General features: G+C 36.3%; 1 protein-coding gene across 5 annotated transcripts in view; it reads left to right on the top strand.

Annotated features, from left to right (window-relative positions):
* LOC134540773 (mRNA-capping enzyme) overlaps window positions 1-20,189 on the top strand; it is a 46,411-nt gene continuing 26,222 nt past the window's right edge. For 2 of the 5 annotated variants that reach the window (XR_010076506.1, XM_063383689.1), the window contains exons 1-8: window positions 1-158; window positions 3,978-4,176; window positions 6,608-6,800; window positions 9,555-9,666; window positions 11,913-12,016; window positions 12,110-12,179; window positions 14,546-14,677; window positions 19,489-19,590. Coding sequence is in view for 3 of the 5 variants with exons in the window: in XM_063383689.1 (XP_063239759.1) it covers window positions 3,982-4,176; window positions 6,608-6,800; window positions 9,555-9,666; window positions 11,913-12,016; window positions 12,110-12,179; window positions 14,546-14,677; window positions 19,489-19,590 (908 nt within the window). In the remaining 2 variants the exon portion in view is untranslated. Of the gene's footprint in view, window positions 159-1,686; window positions 1,764-3,977; window positions 4,177-6,607; window positions 6,801-9,554; window positions 9,667-11,912; window positions 12,017-12,109; window positions 12,180-14,545; window positions 14,678-19,488; window positions 19,591-20,189 lie in introns of those variants that run through there. The other 3 variants (XR_010076507.1, XM_063383690.1, XM_063383688.1) reach the window with 3 other exon arrangements.

Here is a 20,189-nt window from a genome sequence, read left to right as displayed (position 1 = left end):
AACAAATAAATATTTGGAATTGTCGGAACACAACCTGTTTACTATTGTGACGAGTAAAAAAAAATTATATCAAATTTTTTTAGATTTTGTTAAAATATTGCTAAAGTGCTTGAATTCTGTGTTAACTTTCTCGTTAATGTTTGGGGAGTGTAACGTAGGTAAGATCTAAAAGTTTATTTTCATAAAAGTTAAAACATTTTCTTGAAAACGTGAAAGTATTAGTTAATATATGGCTCTAGCCTACTTAAACATTCACGAACCTAACCAATGTGAATTGTGCCAGACGAATGCACTGAGCTTTGGGGGATCGTACTACCATTTAATGTGGTTGATGCTTGAATACTTAAATATTTATAATCTTGTATGCAATATTGCTGCCATAGTTTTTTTTACAAGTTTTGATTGTCTCTCACGGTACAGTTTTTTTTGGACACATAATTGTGTGTACTAGATACTAATGTTGCTTGATAATTCAGCAAAATGGTAACTTTAGGGGATAATGTAATGCTCCAGTCTGCCATCACGCAGACTTAAATATGTTTTCTCTCTCAGGTGTAGTTTTATTACATTCTTCAGGTTATTCCTTATTGCAGATCCAGTTTATATCGAAGTTTTAATATTAATTTTTTTTTAAATAAAATATATTTTGGTTATGGTACAGTTTTGCATCACAAACACATTTAACTGCTTTAAATATGTTAAAATACAATTCAATATGTTTCATGAAACCATTTCTAATTGGTCATTGTTCCTTATCTCATATCCAGTTTATATCAAAGCTTTATAATGTATGTCTTCAAAATAAATAAAATTTGTTTTGGTTGTTTTACAGTTGTTTGATACACTTGTGATTGGGCTTCCTTCCCCCCCCCCCCTTCCCCCCTCCTTCTCGCCCATTATATGAAGTCTCTTCTCGTATCCAGTATCTGGTAAATCTGTATTGTACGGATTAGCGCCAAAAAAAATCGTACAAATATGAAATAACTTTCATTATATGCTATCTTACGTCCTCTTTTCAGAACCGCCTGCGGAGATAAAAAATTCCAATTACTGTTGGAGATATCGAATTTTTTAATATTCATTTTTTGGCGATTTTTTTAAAAAAAAATTTAAAAATCCGAAAATACCTTTATTCTGTGCTCTTTAACTTCCTCTTTTCATTAAACCCGGCGGAGATCAGAAATTCCAAATACTTTAGGAGATATTGAATTTTTTAATTTTCATGTTGTGCACTGATGCGGCGTTAAGCGGGAAGCCTACGATTCACACATCTTTCTGGACATACCCGAATAATCACGTTGGCAAGCCTTCTTTTCTTAAAATTAGCAAGAAGTAATTAAAAATACTTTAAAACATTGTAGATGGTTTTGGTTATATTAGGTAAGTATAGCTACATTAAAAAAACTGTAAAATCATTTTATGGTTGCTTAGCAAATAACATTTTAATATGTAGCTATCCAGCGCTAGGAAACCGTTTACATGATTTCACAGTATTTTTAATGTAGCTATCCTAACCAAATCAACCATCCACAATGTTTTGAAGTATTTATAATGTAGCTAACAACCTAATTGACCATTAGTTTTCATTAGTTGCATATTTATTTACAATAAAAAAAAAAAACCCCCCGAAGATGCACGATCCGGCGTTTGCCTCTCGTCTGTTGAAAGAAGGCTTGCCAACCATTGTTGCTTGTTTACAAGTATTATTATTTATTTTTTTCGCGACGTAGTTGAACGACTACATCACGTAAAAAGAAAATTACGTGAGTTCCTACTGTTCATCCTTTTTCCCGGTTTGTTAGGTGAGGTCAGCTACATTATAAATACTTTAAAACTAAACAATCATTAAAATTAATTTTTATTATTTTTAATGTTCGTTCAGTTTCAAAGTATTTATACTGTAGCTGACCTGACCTAATCTACCTTTGTCCCGTTTTGTTAGGTCAGGTCAGTTACATTATAAATACTTAAAACTATACAAGTAAAATTAATTGATATTATTTTTAATTTCCGTTTATTTTGAAGTATTTATCATGTAACTAACCTTACATAATGGAAAATTTCTGTTATTTAGGCATTCACGCACACACGGCAAAATATAAAATGGCGTCTGTTGAATGATTACATAGGGCTTGTATTGCAAAATAAGAACGGCGATATCTCCAAAAGTAATTGGAATTTTTAATCTCCGCAGGCGGTTTTGAAAAGAGGACGTAAAAGAGCATATAATGAAAGTTATTTCATATTTGTACGATTTTTTTTGGCGCTAATCCGTACAATACAGATTTACCCAGTATCTTTCCCTCAATCATATTCCACTCCCTCACCAGAAATATTTTCCTTCCGCTTTCCGTTCTTCTCCACTCCCTGAATCTTCCACATTCACAATCGCAAACATATTCAACTGCTTACTTTATTTTAATATTTTACGTTAAAATACAATTGGATGTGTTGCTTTGAAAAATTACCCCTGGGAACAATGTTCCTCAAAGTTTTATTAGACATATTTTGAAAATCAAATATATTTTTGTAATTCTACAGTTTCGCATCACAAACACAACCAATTCCTTGCTTTATTTTAATATTTTATTTTAAAACACTTCTGTATACGCAATAAGCAACTCGCCAATTATTCATACACAATCTAAAATTATGTAAGCAAGATCCCGTTTGAAATAAAGTTGAGAGAGTAATAGACCAGCTATGGGAATAGTTGAAGCAGGATTTTCTTTATTTCTAAATAATAATAATAAAAAATAAATTAAAAAAAGGGGAAAATTTGCAACTGTGGTCTGAGAAAGTCAAAGAAATTTCATACAGATTTATGTGACTACCCTGTTTAGAAAATTTTCCATTGTTTATTTAAGTGTTTACTTTCCAGTTAACTGAAAATCATTTACAAAGTTTGGGTGTGTACATAATTTTTTTTTGAAAACCTATTAGCATTTATGTAGTAAAAAAATTCAATGATAATTCAAAGAATACTATTTTGTACTAGTGCAAAAAAACCACACTGGTTTTTGCCACTCAAAATAGGACTCTTAAACTTCTGCCATATGGGGCGCTATGCTCACTGTTTTTGCGATGTTCGCTATGCGAGTAAAATGCAGCTAGCTGCATCTGAGGTGTTGCTGCCCACACCAAGATGTGTTCGCTGTCTCAGCTATGTTGGCGATCTTGGCAATGTTGCAGAGTGTGTTTGGTTCTCGGCTAGTTTTCTAAACGACGCTGACTTCGCGTATGAGTAGATAATAAAACCAACATTAGTTTTCGCACGGGATTGGACTGTACTTCTGCATTTGCTTTTTATGAAGAATAATTTTTCTCCAAATAAATTCCTTGAAGAAGTATGAAAATATCCATGTTTATGGAATAAATCATTGAAAGAACATAGAAGGTGGGATATGCAGGGACACCTTGCCTGGGATTTGATTTCAAGGGAATTTTATCAAACTGAGTTATGTTTATTCTGAAATAATAAATAATTTCGGCTTCGTTCTCATTCGCAACTGCTTTATGAAGTTATGAAATTTTTAAGTTAACTTAGTGGATCCATTTCATTTTACGTTCACGTACTGTGCGAGCCAGCAGAATATTCTTATCGTCGGAATCATCACTCTAAGCCCATGGCGGGTGTGTGACTCGGACATTGCGAACCGGACTGGTTTGTCTGGCCACCTAGAGCGTCGAACATAGCGAACGTAGCCTAGTTATCTGTTTGGCCTCGCCTTTAGGCAACGAACCGTTCATTTGTTAGGAATCTTGGGGGGCCAAGAGCAGTAACTTTTCATTCTCATTTGATGAGATTCATGGGTCTGATCCCAACACCCCAGCATGGACTCCCAATTTACGGACCATGAGCCGGCACCAAGTGGTTTTGGAGGCGAGCGTAATCTCGGAGGTCCCGTGTGTAACCACGTGACGCAGAGTCTTGTCGAACTTGAAAACCGTCGGGTTTTGTCGGGTTTTTTTTTCAGCGCGATGAGCTTCCAAGACGGCCGGGGGTCCGGACCGCCGCCCCACCGCTGGATGCACTGCCCGCGGAAGGCGGCGAGCCTCGTCGCGGAGAAGTTCCTGGCGTTCAAGACCCCGCTGGGGGCGCAGTTCGACGACCAGGTCCCCGAGGAGTGCCGCTTCTACCCCGGCATGGTGTTCACCTCCATGCGCAGCTACAAGGTGCGTGGCTCGCATTCGAGGCGTGCTCCGTTTCGCTCGGCACTCCCCCTGTTGGCACACTCCGGGTTCACTCGTGAGCGAACGGAGATGCTCAGCCTCGAATTAGATCTGTATGAACTATCACTGACGTGTAACATCGGTATACTTAGAGACAGGAAAAATTCGCAAATTCATTTCGCGAAAGGCTTAAAATACAAATAGTTACACCTCAGTGCTGCCTCTGCTACTGGCTCGCAACTCACCTGGATGACACTGGGCCAATGGGAAACGCCCGACCAAAGGCTTTATCGAATCACAGGCTGCTACGTTGGGACGCCTTCACAAGACAGCAGCCAATTAGCGGGTGGCATTTGACAGAGTGTACGTAGAACTATGGAGTTGGTCCTGGAGGTCATTGAACCCGCGAATTTTTCCCGTCCCTAGGTATACTGCATTTGGTGGGGGAAAAAAAATTTTTGCGAATGGAAAGGAAGTTTGCTTGGAACAGAAATGTGTAACCGCAGTGCTGCCATCTGTGGTGGATGGCACAAACCCAAATTTAAAGCCATAGGGAAACTTTATGGTATTAGCTGTTTGGTGAATTTAACAAAATGGACAGTACACCAATCGCTCATTTATCACGTCTTCAGATTTTATATTGTGTACTGATACGCTTTTTGTTGTTATCACAATTCACCATATAATCCCTTGATCTCTTCCCTATTCTTTACACCTTGTTTTCTCTGACAACTTTGATGTCCGTATTCTGGAAAGTCTGGGAAAATCAGGGACACTGTAAATGTTAAGGGAAAGTCGGGAAATTTACCTGGAATTCTGGAATAGTTTTGGAAATTCCTCAGTAATAATAATTTAAAAGGAAAATGTATTTTAAAGTCGGTGAGCAACCTAATTATGAGAGCATTTCCCCCCTATATTTTGTGTTAGTGTTAGTGCATTGTCAAACACACTATAAAATTGCATAGTATGCAAGTTCACAGTTTGTACTAGGCCAGCAAGGGACATTTTGGAGGATGGATTTTCTAAAAAAAAAATTCACCCAGAAAATTGCAAAATACTTAAAAACATTTGGAAATGATACTCAGGAAAATTTGATATTTTGGTCAGGAAAAAGTCATGAAAATTTCATTACTGATTTGTGTTGACACATTATAGTTTTATTTTGTGTTTACTTAAGCATAGCCTGTCTCTTACCTGCAACTAACACAGGTTTATATGCCTCCTTAACTATCCTTTAAAAATCATTAATTTGTTTTTAATTGAATAAAGGCCCTTAAAAGTCCTTTAATTTAACCAAGACTCCTTAAAAACTCCTTAATAAAGACTAATAGCATGCAAGTAACGGATAAATGCAGGAATTTTAATGTTCTTTTGTTTCTTACTTGCTTTAAAACAATGCTTTGTGCAGGCACAGTCAAATTGGTGAATTTCGGGCCACGCGATTAGATTTTGTAATCAACAAAAAATTTTGAATTAAACTTTTTTTTTAATATCTCACCTTTAACCTGAAAACTTTTAACGTATAAAGTGAATGTTTCATCAAATGAAATTTTAGGGCTTTGAATTTCAGATAGATACCATGCTTGGGTTAGATATGTGTTCCCAGAGAAAATTATGGACAAAAGGTGCGTATATGATGTTACAAATAGTTTTTTTTTACCGCAGGATAGTGGTGAAGATGATTTGAATTAAAAGGGTCGTTAGAAAGTCCTTGGTTTTTTGATTGCACGGGAAATTTGCGAAACTTGTAAGAATGTATTACGTCAATATTGAATTTTAATAAATTGCTCTTTTATCTTTCATCTTTATATAACTAATGTGATGTTTCTTAGGTTATATTTCATATATTTATTTCTCAGTTATTGCACAATTTACAAATGTTTAAAATCGTCAAAATACCGCATGTAATTTTGAAGTGACTAGATGCACTCGCACACAAGCTTGCTTTCGTGAGTGCTTAAATCTGCGGTGTTATGGAAGAGAGGGTCAAGTCAAAAACATCAAATTTTAAGAGAGGTGGAAGAAAGTCTTAATATTATTTTCACGATCAAATATCAGTCGTTATATTATTAATTATTGATATCTCTAACAGGTGACACGAAACTACAAAACCATATGAAGTGTCGAAAGGGCATATCCTTCTAATAATCCTTGACTCTCTTCCACCTCTCTTAAAATTTGATGTTTTTTTGACTTAACCCTCTATTTCCATAACACCACAGAAATTTCCTGGTTAATTAAGTGAATATTGTTTGACAGCGTGTAAAAAAAAAAGGGAAATAAATAATAATAATTATCATCATCATCATCGTCGTCATAATCATCATCATCATCATCATCATCGTCATCATTTCAATGCCTTTTTCTTTGACTGCAAGTGAAACGACTGCGAGGTGGATGTCGCGACGGGCCGGAACGCGCCGTGATCCCCCAGGTCTCCATCGGGCTGTGGATCGACCTGACCAACACGTCTCGCTTCTACGACAAGCAGGAGGTGGAGACGCAGGGCTGCAAGTACCTGAAGCTGCAGTGCCGCGGCCACGCGGAGACCCCCTCCGAGGACCAGGCGCGGGCCTTCGTGCAGATATGCCACCAGTTCCTGTCGCACCACCCCCTGGAGATCATAGGTGCGTGCGGGACCCCGTTTCCCGATTCAGTGTGTTAACCTGCACTAATTTAATAAACTCACAAACAAAAAAAAAAAGCTCTATTCAAAAATTATTAATTAGAAATACACATTGTTTATTGTACTGAGATAAATAAGCTATTCATAGGGACAAGATTATATGGTGCATTGCGATAAAGACAAAATAACATCCAAAAGCATGTCAGTGCACCATGTAACACCAAAATGCACGTTAATACATCATGATTAGAGTCCCGGAAATTTTGCGTATTCCTCTGGCCTCAGGATAGAATTCAAAGTTATAGGTGTGCTCGACCCATGTTTACTTTCCCATTGGTTGATTTCTTAGCGAGAACATTTTTATCCTTGTTATTTGGCACTACCTGATTCGCTTACTTCTCTCCTAGCTGGGCATCGTTGGCTCACGGTCGTATAGGGGCGTGTCCAGATAACTGCGGTCCAATCACGAACATAGTGCAACAGTGTGAAGGTTTGCATTCTAGCTTGCGACTAAATGAATACGTGAAATTTCCGTGGCTCTAATCATGATGCACCGAAATGCGCCCAAAAATAGTGAAATAAATCATCATATTTAATCAAAACTCAATTAATATTACAAAGAAATGAATTGAATGTAAATTATTTAACATTGAGTTTTTACTAAAATGTATGTACTAAATGGATTGGAAAAAGTTTTTGCTTTTTTTTTTTTTTATTGCAGTTCTTAGTAATAACTTATTTTTATATTTGACATCGGTACATTTTTCAAATGCACACATACGTGCCGATTAATTTTTATCGTTACCAGTAGTTAGACTTGCTTCTTACAAATTGTTATATTGTAGGTGCATCATGTATCGGTCAAAATGACACGGTTCTGGTGAAGTTAACGTCATTTAACATTTTAAGCGTCGGATTTGTTGAAAAATGGGCTATCTTTATGAATGAACAGAGTTCACAAAAAAAAATTAAAAACATAACATCTTGTCTCCAGCTGATTCAGTATCCTGAAATTCACGACACACTGAACATTACGAGCAACACAGAAGCAGGTGATTGCCAGCAGACGACTTGCCCTCGCGAGGAGGATCATGTAGGGAATGACCTGAGTGACCCGAGAGAATCTCGCCCCACGAGTAGACCGACCACTTGTCAATACTGCTTCTGGCAAGTGAACCGCGCAAGGGCTACCCGGGGAGTTAAAACAATCCTTGTCTCTATTGTCTTGTGCATGTGTAATAACAATAGTACCTGGGTTCCCGCAGAGGAAATACTGGAAAACAGCGGGGAATTGAAAAGGCGTCTTCATTACTTGTAGGGGGGGGGGGGGGGGGGGACAGGCCAATCGACTAAATGTTAATTGCCAAACTCTGTCAGTAATTTTTTTGAAATCAGTTTTTTACTTTGATTTGTTAAAACCAGTAAGTTCTTAAATCACAATATTTTAATGTGTAGTTGAAAACCCATCTGTTGTCAGCATAGGCCTGCGCAAAGCTTCGACTAGGCAAATCAAAAGAAGCTCTTTTTTTTTAATATTTGTTTTTGACTTTGCCAGGAAATTTCGCTATTTGTTTTATTTGAAGCTTTGGTTATGATGCAAAGCTTTGCATCTGATTTGAAGCTTTGCATTTGTTGCAACGCTTTTAAACATTGGAAGTCTAATAAATAATCGCTCATGAAAGTATCCAGTTTTTTTTATTGTATATGTTTTGCTTTAATAAAGTTGGTTACAAAAAGAATCAAACGGCACACTTTTTGCCTTTATGAATGCTCAATATTAATATTATGCATGGTTATTTTATAATTTTATTCATTGATGTTATAAATCGGGCTCAATTGGTTAATCACTTAAAAAATTTAAATATTAAAAACAGTTTTTTTTTATATTGCTTCAACACTGTATTTTATAAGCTGCGCTAGAGTTTGGGAGCAGCAAAAAAAGAGACTATGTTCACGCTCGCTAATTGCAGTCTTGTTGCCTATTAATGCATTATTTTTTGTGGGATGTAGAAAAATACGGAATTTTGGACTCTAGTGCTAGACTCTACTGCATGTCTACAGGCCAGTAAATTTCGAGCCAAGTGATCAGATTTTGTTTTTGAATTAATTTTTTTTTTTTTTTTACTTTGTATCTTCTCACCTTAAAACTGAAAACATGTGTTTTACTGTCTTTAGTTTAATTCATAAAGAAAATGTGTCATCAAACTAAATGTTAGGGCTTCTAATTTCAGATACATAGATACAATGCTTGGGTTAGGGATACTTGTGGATAATAGGGGTGTAATCTGTTAGAATTGATCCAACCAAGGAAATTTATTTTTTTGTGCATTAACTATTTAACATTGTTTTTTCCGTGACAGGTTTTGTGATATTACAAATGGTTTTTTACCTCCCGATTGTGGTGAAGGCAATGAAGTAAACGGGTCTGTAGAAAGACCTTAATTTTTGATTGCACGAAGCATTAGTAAAGTGGCTGAATACAGGCGATAAATTGTAAATTTATTTGTGAGTGAAAATAATGCCGGAATTATGGTTGTTATGTGATGTTAAATCACAAATTTAATGATGTGATAAATTTTACTGAGGCTTAAAGATTTTTATTTATAACTTCAAATTATATATATATTTTTTTAACTTAAATCTTTATATTAATGTAGTGATGAATGTGATTAATGATAGACCCGTTACTTGTAAAACTATTAATTAATATTATGGTATTATTACTAAATGAAATGAAAGGAAACCCTGTGCCCAGGCGTCCACTGCACACACGGCTTCAACCGCACGGGCTTCCTCATCGCGTGCTACCTGGTGGAGAAGATGGACTTCAGTGTGGAGGCCGCGATCACCCAGTTCGCCAAAGTGAGGTGGGTCCGGCTCTAGAGCGCTCGAGGTGGTCGCGGAGGCAAGATATTTTTTCATGGCCTCACTTCCAGACACGTCATCGTTTTCCAAAGCTGAAGGATTTTATTGTCATCGTCTTCATTTTGGTACTTTCCGTTCATTCGCGAAAAGCGTGGCTGAAAAAAATGAATTTTTTTTATTTTCCGTGTTAAATAAGATTACATTTTTTAAGTCACTTGTAAAACATTTAAACAGAGTATTACTGTAAATACATTGTGACTGAAAATCTTATGGGTGATGGTTGTTGGTAATGTATTACTAGCTCATGATGCACATCTTGATATCTTATGCTATTAAACAAGCAAGTAATTCTTGTGTATAAATACGTATATACTGAACAAGCTGTTAGCAATTTCATTTAGATGTACGTAAGAGCTGTAATTGGGGATGAGACTTGATAACGGTCGACAGCTGTTCGGAGCACGGTTGTGTGATTTCTGTGACGAAAATTCACACTGGTTGTGTGCCGCCTACAATATGGGAAGAGAAACTATAAGTTGTAAATTTACAGTTTTATAATGCTTGTGCCAACTTAATTCAGCATCTTGAAGGACATCAGAGACACAGGAAGGAACAGTTTCAAAATTCATGAATTTGTTAACGAACTGTACGGTATATTACGGCGCCAGGGGTAGTTACAATTGCGGCTCAAATTTTGGAGCTTTGCCGGTTAAAGGCTTTAGTGTAGACCTGCTTGCAGTTACTTCCCCATTGGACTGGAGAAACATATTCGTGGCAAGTGACTACAACTTTAGCATTCTTAAAAAAATTGTTCTCTCAACCGAAGAGTTACGAGTGGATAATTATTGTGTTATTAATAATGAAGTTACCCACACCGGCACAATTTCTGATTATGAAAAAACTTAAGTTAATGGTTAGGTAGGGAATTTTTGTAGAAATTTAAATACGTATCTTTGAAAATCATAGTATACATAATTTTTAAGGAGTTTAAATTGTGAACGGGATGTTCTTTTTTATTTAATATGTTTTTAATAATTTTTAAGTTAGGCTGGAGCAGTCTGCCTTTCTTTTAAAGCCAATAAGGGTAAAAGTATATATGTATTGTAATATTTATCTTACTTTTAATTTGCTATATTTTAATGTACACTTTTATATAATTTTTTTAAGGATTACCAATTGTTATGTTAATAGCATTATAGGGTTTTTGTCAACAGCCATTTTTCATGGAGTAATACATGTAACTTTGTTCCGAGTTTGCTGGTCAATAAATCTGCACATTTTCCAGCTGAAGTTAGTGAATGTTTTTGGGGTAGTAATGCTTACCTTTTCAATCGTTTCCACTCAGTTCCCATGTTTTGGTATTTGCGTAATTGTAGATTCATATAAGATATTCGCAAATTCAAATTTTAAGACTACGTATTTATGTTTATGGGGTGCTGTATTTGGCGTGTTCCAAATAGCAGGATTGTTTGAAGAAACAGTAACATGCACAGTTTTTCTTTACAGTGAGTAATATTTGTTGTTAATTAATCATTATTGATTGATAAATAAATAGTTATGTTGATATCCTGAAACTGTTATTTTGGAGTAATAATCTGGTTAATTCACGCGTATTAATTTTTTTTTAATTTAGAAAATTGTCTTCTTCCTATCTTTCTCTTTCTCTTGACGTTTTACCCATTATGGTATACTTACGAGTCGAGGTTTGAATTGCCAAAGGAGTTTCACTTCTGTCACATGTACCTTTGAATATATATACTGTATAGAAGTCGCAAGTGGATAGGATATACTCTACGTTTTGCAGGAGCGTATGATGAGCAGCTTGGGAACTTCACCGCTGCAGGGCGCTGCCCTGTATCGTCTTAGGTTGTTATTTGCACGTTAGAGCGCAGCACTGTCGCCCGCTGTCATTCCCCTGGACCCCCCAACCCAACATTCAAGGTCGTTCATCGGGAGTTTGTGCGTCACAAAACTGTAGGGATGAGAGGTGGGGTAGAGGGTGGGTGGAGGACAACGCATGTTTGTGGGAGGGTGGGTAAGGGGTGTTTGAAGAGTTCGACACTTGTCCGCTAGGGACCACCACAAGTCGATGCCCTAGTGCTGGTGGCGATTGCGGCGGTGGATTAACCAACTGCCTCAAACCGTATTAGAAATTTTAACCTGGGCTGGCGACTTCTATACAGTGGTATATATATTCAAAGCATGTACAGAGTTGCATGCGCTCTTATGCGGGTGAATGTCCCGCCAGGCCGCCGGGGATATACAAGGCGGACTACATCCAGGAGCTGTTCCGAAGGTACGACGACGTGGACGACGCGCTTCCCGCCCCCAACCTCCCGTCCTGGCACACGGGTGAGTGGTCCGGCGATGCCCCGCCGACCGAAGCAGGTCACGACTCCCCCCCCGCCTGTGACTGTGAGTGACTGTTTCTCTCTCTTCCTCCAGAATCCGACGACTCCAACGGCCACGGAGACAACGGCGCGGCTGCGGAGAATGACCGGGGTCCCTCGCACAAGTGCGTACGAGCCTCGTTTTACTCTCGCTTTGTTGTATGCGCAGAGCTCGGTCGTATCGCCGCGTTTCTGCCGGCATTGAAATGTTGGTTCTTAGTAAAACAACCATTGATGCAACTCTATAGGACCAAAATTCGTTTATTACATTAGGCAATTTTCTTGTACGTATTACTTTAAAAAGTATTTTAGTATGTACATAGGATTATTGCTAGTTGTTAGCATATGAAGTTTGAAATAAAAAAAAAGCGATGTAATAGTTTTTAATGTATAATATGCCACTGTGTTAATGAATTGTACTAATTTTCTATTGCAGTGGAGTCCTGCTAATCAGAACTTATTGGAGCAGAGACCTGTTCGGATTACCGTATAATTGCCGTGATGCTATAGGATGTGTTAAAAAAACTTCTTTATAAGCTTTCAGTGATTACGTAACCCAGCCCATAACACTTTTAAAAGAAAGAAATTACTAGCCATGCAGATGATGGTATCAAGACATCAAAAATAATTTTTTGAAATAAAAAAAAAATTATTATTATTATTACCATTACCCTAAACTAATTCGGATCAGCCAGATTTTGTATTAGCAGGACTCCAATGTGCTTCATAGCCATTGTTGCACCTCAGACCTGGTCTAGCTAAAAATTTGTCCAGAACTGGACATTAGTAAACACTTGCATAAATAAGTTTTGGCGCTGAAAAACCAAGTTAGTTCCAAAGAAATGTTGGTTCTGTCGTCGATTAGTTATTAAAATAATGTCTCTCAGACTTAAATTGATATAAACATATTTTTATCGATACTCTTAAGAAATTTCACTGACCTTGTGGCAGCCATCTTGCAACCACAAAAAAAAAAAAAACGGCGTAAGTAGAGTATACAAATTTTGGCACATAACCTCTTCTCTGACTCCCAAAAACAAACACGTAAACTTTCACAGGTATCAAAGGCTGCACATTTAAGTATAGTTCGTAGTTAAGTCACGTGGTTACACACAAACTCACGGTACGAAGCCGAAGGACTACTTCCTTATGGGCTGAACACAGACGACTGCAGTCAACAAATTTTAAATACAAAGTCCAAAAATGTTTATCAGTCAGCGCCACCCGGACCACAAGCCCAACAGCACTTCTTAAAAGAAATAGAAATCTGTTATTTAAATGATATCAAAAAAATTTACCATAGTACTGAACATGATGAAACAACATAATAAATTGTTACTTAAACCATTTAATAGAGTGGGGAGGGCATTAGCTCAAGTTGTTACACCATTTATAGGCAAGCAAAATGTGTAGAGGCAAGATTGTATGCTTTTATTTTTATGCCAATTATGTTATCAAAACAGTTTTTATTTTACATATTATGAATACATACTGTTATTTGTAAAGATAGCGTATTATTGAACACACACGACACACAAATGTTTTATGATACTTGTTTCACCAAAACAGTGTAATTTGGACTGATGCATACGGAACAGTAAAAATAAATCGGCAAGTACTTGTCTGAAGAATGTACCATTGTCGTAATGTAATAATGAGTTACCTTTAAGATCACGAACTAGTAAAATGTATGTACTTGGTACATACATTTTTGTAAAAATCTTATGCTGAATACATTTATTTAATATAAAAACAGGCAAGGTAAATTGGTGTCCTAGGCGAAAAACCTTAATCCGGGCAAGCCCCCCCCCCCCCACCCCCCCGGCCGGACACCCCAAAAAAATTTTTCCTAGCCTCAAAATACATCATGTAAGCCTAAGATTTTGTCAACAATCAAATGTAAGCAGGCTTGTGTTTTTTTTTTACTTTTTTACTTATTACAAATCATAAACAAGTCACAGTGGACTTTAAATAATTACTCATATCAATATAAACACTCCAAACTGTTACAAAAATCCATTTTCATCTAGTTTCAATAATCGTTAAACATGTTATGTGTCGTGCTGCGCCGCCCCCAGCTACTTGGCGCCCTGGGCGGTTGCCTAGTTCGCCTATATGGACGCGCCGGCCCTGTATAAAAATATAAGGTTTTTCGGTTTTTGTGATTTGAATTAATTTTTGATTAAAAATGCTGATTAATTTCATGGTGGTAGTGGCATTTGGGTGCTTATTATCTTTGAAAGATTTGTGCAATGGGAGTGCATGACTTGATGTAAGCTTTTGGACGTACGCCATTGCTAAGCATGCTTAGCAATGGCGTATGTTCAAAAGCTTACACCAAGTCATTTGGGTACTTCTTGATGCATTAACTTAAGGTTTCGGTGCCATATCGTGAGTTTTGATGTGCTTTTCGGAGTTTTTTTTTTTTCGGTTTTATTACGATTCACCATGCATCTCAAGTAGCATCTCGAGGACTCGTTGCTTTGCGCAGGCGGCGGAAAAGGGAGTTCCAGAAGAAGGACCCCACGTTCATGGACGGAGTGTCCGGGGTGACCCCTGTGATGACGCAGCCGAAGCTCGGACACATCCAGAAGACGGTGCAGCACTTCTGCGGCTGGACCAGGTAGAATTCCCTGCCTGAATCGTAAATCTCCCAAGTTACACTTCCATGGTGCCTCTAAAATATTTTAAAGTACATACTATTAAACAAAATTAAAATTTTAAATATACTCGTTCCAGCTTAGAAACGATTGATAGTCTATAAATACTTCCTTCGAACGTACCTTAACCTTACTAAACTGATTCAAAATTATTGTTATGAAAAATGTTGTAAAAAAAAAAAATTCATTCAAGCGCGTGCTCTACTGCTGAAAAATTCTCCTCCTAATCATTGCAATGTCTTTTTTCTTATGTATTTTTTAAACTTGGGATTACATTTTACAATGACTATTTTAGTTTACCATATATATTTCAAGGCAGTTCTACTATCGTAGAGTTTTATTTGGAACACCCAAACTAGGGATGGGGCGAATCCTGATTTCCTCGAATCCGAATCCTAACTCGAATCCTCGACTGGAATTGCCGAATCTCGAACCCAAACCCGAATCTTTTAATAGATGATGTCCACATATCTAATGTAAGTGAGATGTATTCTGCTTGCACTAAAAGTCCCTTGACTTTATCACATGTAGTTTGGTACATTTCTGTTATAAGTGTATATAAAGACAACAATTTTTTCTTGAGAAATTTCAGTTTTAGTACAGATTAGCGGTTAGGATTTTTTCTATAAATAAGCTAGAGGTCTGGGAGCCTAAGAATTTTACTTCGAGCCTAGCTCGAGCTTTTGTGGTACAGTTACACTTTTGGGAAATTATTTTTATCTTAAACTTAATATCATGTTTGAATAAAGTATTAAAATGAAGTGGGCTTATTAATTTTGGGTAACTATTTACAGAGTGTATTTACATTTTGCACTGCTAGAATAAAAATAACATTTTTTTCCATTGAATCTTACCTGTTTCCATTGGTTCATTAGTAACTAATATCATCCAACTAACATAACCAAGTATATGTTTGTGTAAATGTAACATATCTTTGGAAAAATTTCACCCTTGTCAATTTTTCTGGAGTCCTTACTGAGCTTCAACAAACTTAGCACCAAAAATCATGTTGTTTGAAAAGTACATTCACATTGTTTCAACATTTCCACTTTTCAGCACAATAATTCTGAGAGAGATTGTCACAGAGTATTAAATTCTGTTCTTTAATCTATCATTCAGAACAATAATTTGTTCTGCACGTTCAGGAGTTAAATTAGCTCTACGATTGGAGATAGTGTTTCCAGCAAAAGAGAAGCGTCTCTCGCTGGCAACCTGCTTGGCTGGAATGCTTTAGTAAAATTGCTTAACCTCAAAATTAGTGTCATAAATATCTGTAACTGGTCATTAAAGTTTAATCAATTGAAAGTAATAAAAATAAAAACATTTTACTTCATTCAATTTACACTTGCAAAAAAAAAAACATACACACAATAAACCTACATGGAAATTAAAGTCTTTTTCAATATCCTGAAGTCTGAAACATGTCATTAAATGTAGAGCTGTATTGAAGAAGCCGATTTTGCCAATATTTAGTTGAATCTGCATTTCTGCCGACTTCCGATACAGTACGCTCGTTAATTTTCGGCCGATATTACTGAAAAATGAAAAAAGACTGCCATAACCTAAAAATCCACGAGTACCATTTTCACTTTTCGTAGTAGTACTGCATTCTTTCAGATCGCATTATTTCTTAGCAACATGTGCGAACCGTACATATCAAAGTTTAACATCCTTTTTTTTTCAACAATGTTCTTTAATTTAATATGTCATAAATAAATAATACATTACTATCACGGTAAATATACATCTCGGTTGTTACGGTAACTATAGTGCAAATATGGTAGCTATCATGCTTCTGTAGTAATTATGGTATTCTACAAAGAATCTTGTTCTATTTATGGTAATTATCTTAAAATAACTATTGGGTTTGTACTGTAGTTATGGTACATCATCCATATTTCTTCGTATGTTGTTGTTCATTTGTCTTTTCTTCATATTTACGTGTGCCATTATTTGAGACAAGAAGTTTCAGAAAAAATTTTAACGGACATTATATCACACATTTAATGGCGTAAATGACGAGACCTCGGGCAATTTAAACGCTTTATACGGAAAAACCTACCATGCGGGACCTCGTAAGCGAGTTTTACTGTATTTTTTTCCCGTAAATAGTAAAAACCGAATCCTTTGACGAATCCTATATCAGACCCGCCGAACCTTCGAATCCCTAGGATTCGGCGGATTCGGCGGATATTGGATTCGGTCGCCCCATCCCTAACCCAAACGTTTGGTTTAGACCCTCGGTTCCTGGTCCACTGTGGCCAGGTTCATTTCTCAGGACAGTCTGCTGGTCTTGTGTGTGTGTCCGTGAGGGGTACGCGCGTATTAAAAAAAATATATTTAATATTCGTTACATCATTTAGAACTCGAGCGTAAAATAAATATTCAGAAAAAATAGTAACTGTTACGAGTTTAAGATAATTGAGAAATTGGGATTTTTTTCAGTAAAATTATCTACACATTGTTTTTATAATGGACAAATCAATGATTTTGATTTAAAATTATTGATAATACTTGATTTTGTGTAAATAACCAGATATATAAACAAAACATTTTCCGAACTTACCGAAATTTTCTAGTTTAATAAGAAAATGAATTGCCAGGTTTTAAACATTTTTTTATGGTTCCATATAATATTCCTCTCTTTTTTATTTTACTGTAGTTTAGATCAATTTTCTCTAGGAATTTTGTGTGATGTGTGAAAAATTTTTTTTTACTGTATTTTGTACTTTGTTTTGTAAAATATTCTGCATTCATAAATTTTGTAATATTCGCTTTGAAATTTAATTGGAATGAAAAAGTACTATTCGCAGAAGTGTAGTGACTGTGTTTGAGTACCTGGCAGGATTTCGTCTGAGTGGTAGAAAGGCATATTTGATCAGTTGCTGTAGTACGGGAGCGCTTGAACCGCTAGTTAGCGTAGAGCACAATGGGTGACAATCATCATTGAAAGTTAAAGTATTTGGTCACAGTTTTTTTTTTTTGGCACTTGTATGTGGCGGAGCGACCAGTTTTTTTTTTTTTTTTAATGGGACATGGGATTCCACATGACGTTCAGAGATACTACCTTATAATTTTTACTTTCTGTAAAATTGCTAGCTAATAAACAGCAGCTTTGTTCACATGATTTCTAAATATGCTAACACACGGAATGTGTTGTTATGCCTCTTGCAACAAAAGGAGATGTAAAAAAATTTTTACTCAATGTGATGGAAACAATAATACACCTCACTAATTAAAATGTCGGAGTTGCTTGTTTTTGTACACTAACGAGTACTTCATTAGCTCACATGGTAAAAACTACAAATCCATACAGATTTGTGGTTCTTCACATTTGTGTACAAAGTTGAACATGAAATCTTTTCAGTCAAGGCATCACAGTGTACATTTTTTGCAATTAATTTCAGATTTTCCGCACAATTTTTTTATAGAACACAACCACTTTCAAACAAAATTTACAAACTTTTTCATTGCAATTTTTGGAAATTCAGTGATGTCAAGTGCCTTTCCAAAAGTTTTCTTTTGTGAATGAGCATCACCGAACATGCATGGAGACAAAAATTGGTTCTTAGGATTCTAAACGTATTTCAATAAGGGCCCAGTAGTCCACTGTTTACGTATGTAGGAACTAAATTTACAACCGTTTTTATGCATAATACAAAAAAGTTTAAATGGGAGATGTATAAAACTCAAAGACACCATCTTGGTTTCAACATAATATTTGTGCTTGCGTCACCAAAGTTTTGGTTTTATGTCCGTATGGTTTACATCGTGGCATGTGATACAAAAAAATATTGTAGCTGAAGGATTTTTTTTTTTTTACAATGGCAAGCATAGCTGCCGTGACCACATGTAACAACGTATAATAAATAAACTTCACAGTATTCACTTTCAAGTTTTAATGTTGCATTTAAACGTTTTTCTGATGGTTTGCTATTAAATGCAGTGCTGTTACAACGTTAACAGGGGGAAATGCTTTTGCATGAATTGGGATATTAATGCATAGAGCATAGTGTAGATGTGAGTGCAAGTAAAAAATTATGTTATAGACACATGATTTTAGTGTTTTTTTTTTTAGTCCAGTTTTGTTTTTAAAACAGAGGGTTTCTGTGGTATTGGTTTTATTTTAATATATTTTTTTTTTACTTCACCAAAATAGCGTTAAAATTAATATTCAACATTTTATGATAAAATAATTTTTAATATATTAGCCAAAAAAATATCCATTCAGAGCAATAAAAATAAATTAGTGAGCATTTGTGGTTTCAGAGTGATTCAGTAAGAGCTGTACAATAAAACAATTAATTTCATTTTTATGATCCGTGCACTTTTTGTACACAATTATTTTTTTTCGTCCAGAATTGACATTCCTTGAATTTTCAAAACATTAAAAGATTATGTTTTTTTTACGATTTGAATTGAGATTTAGGTGTGTGAACGATGTTCTACTGTACCACTGTCTATACTTTAAAAGTGTTTGATGTCGTGTATCAATAACGGTGACGGACAGACTGTACTGGCAGGAGAGGGTCATGGCAATGGTGAGGATCGAAACCGGTTTGTAAGGGTAGCAGACAGAGGGGTGCCGTGAAGCGGGAGCGGCAGAGCTCATGACGGGACAGTGTGCTTGTAGGCTCTGCGTGTGACTGTCGCACGCAGAGACATGGTGCCCAGTAAATACATATTACACTGAACCATGTTGTCTATCATTTCACAGCCCTGCAACAGAAAGCTGACTGACGATTTTAATACTAGTTTATTTCTTCCCCTGCAGTTCCGGGTTCCCCGGCTGCCAGCCGGTGTCCATGGACACCACGAACATCAGTCTCCTCCAGGAGAAGCCATACAGGGTGTCGTGGAAAGCAGACGGCACCAGGTAACCACGTTTCCCTACATCGCCACGTCAGCGTTTCGTTCCGCAAAAAAATTGGCTGTCTGTAAAGTCAGTTTACGAACGAAAGTATAACATGACAATGTCATGACAAAACATCGATGAAATGATTGCATACTTTTATGAATAAAAAATTGAATCATCACTATTTTGTATAGATACAAAGAAGGAGTGAAATGAAATCCACAATTTAATTGATAAATTTACTTTCATTTGCACTCATTAATTCAAATATGTTTATTACTTTAACGAACAGATTACTTTAACTATAACTTTTATACATGTTTGCTATTTAACTTCTTCCAATCTGTGTTATTTTGTTAATGATAGGACGATGATAGGAAAAGTAAGAAACGAATGGGAGTGTTTCAAGTTTAATGTGCCTCGAAAAAGTCAAATCGATGGTTGTTCCAATCGAGTGGAAGAGAGATATTTGCGCCACGGACTCTGCAGCAATGCTAGGAGGAACGGGTTAGCAAAGAGCAATGAAAATGTTACATTGAAATGCATGAAAACATAATTACGCCACGGACTCGGTCGCAATGCTAGGAGGTTCAGGTTAGCAAAGAGCAGTATCAAATGAG

The sequence above is a fragment of the Bacillus rossius genome, chromosome 17 (assembly GCF_032445375.1).
Source record: "Bacillus rossius redtenbacheri isolate Brsri chromosome 17, Brsri_v3, whole genome shotgun sequence".
NCBI classification, from domain to species: Eukaryota; Metazoa; Arthropoda; class Insecta; order Phasmatodea; family Bacillidae; genus Bacillus; species Bacillus rossius.
Note: the sequence above shows the minus strand (reverse complement) of the source record. Positions and strands in the feature narration are given on the sequence as shown.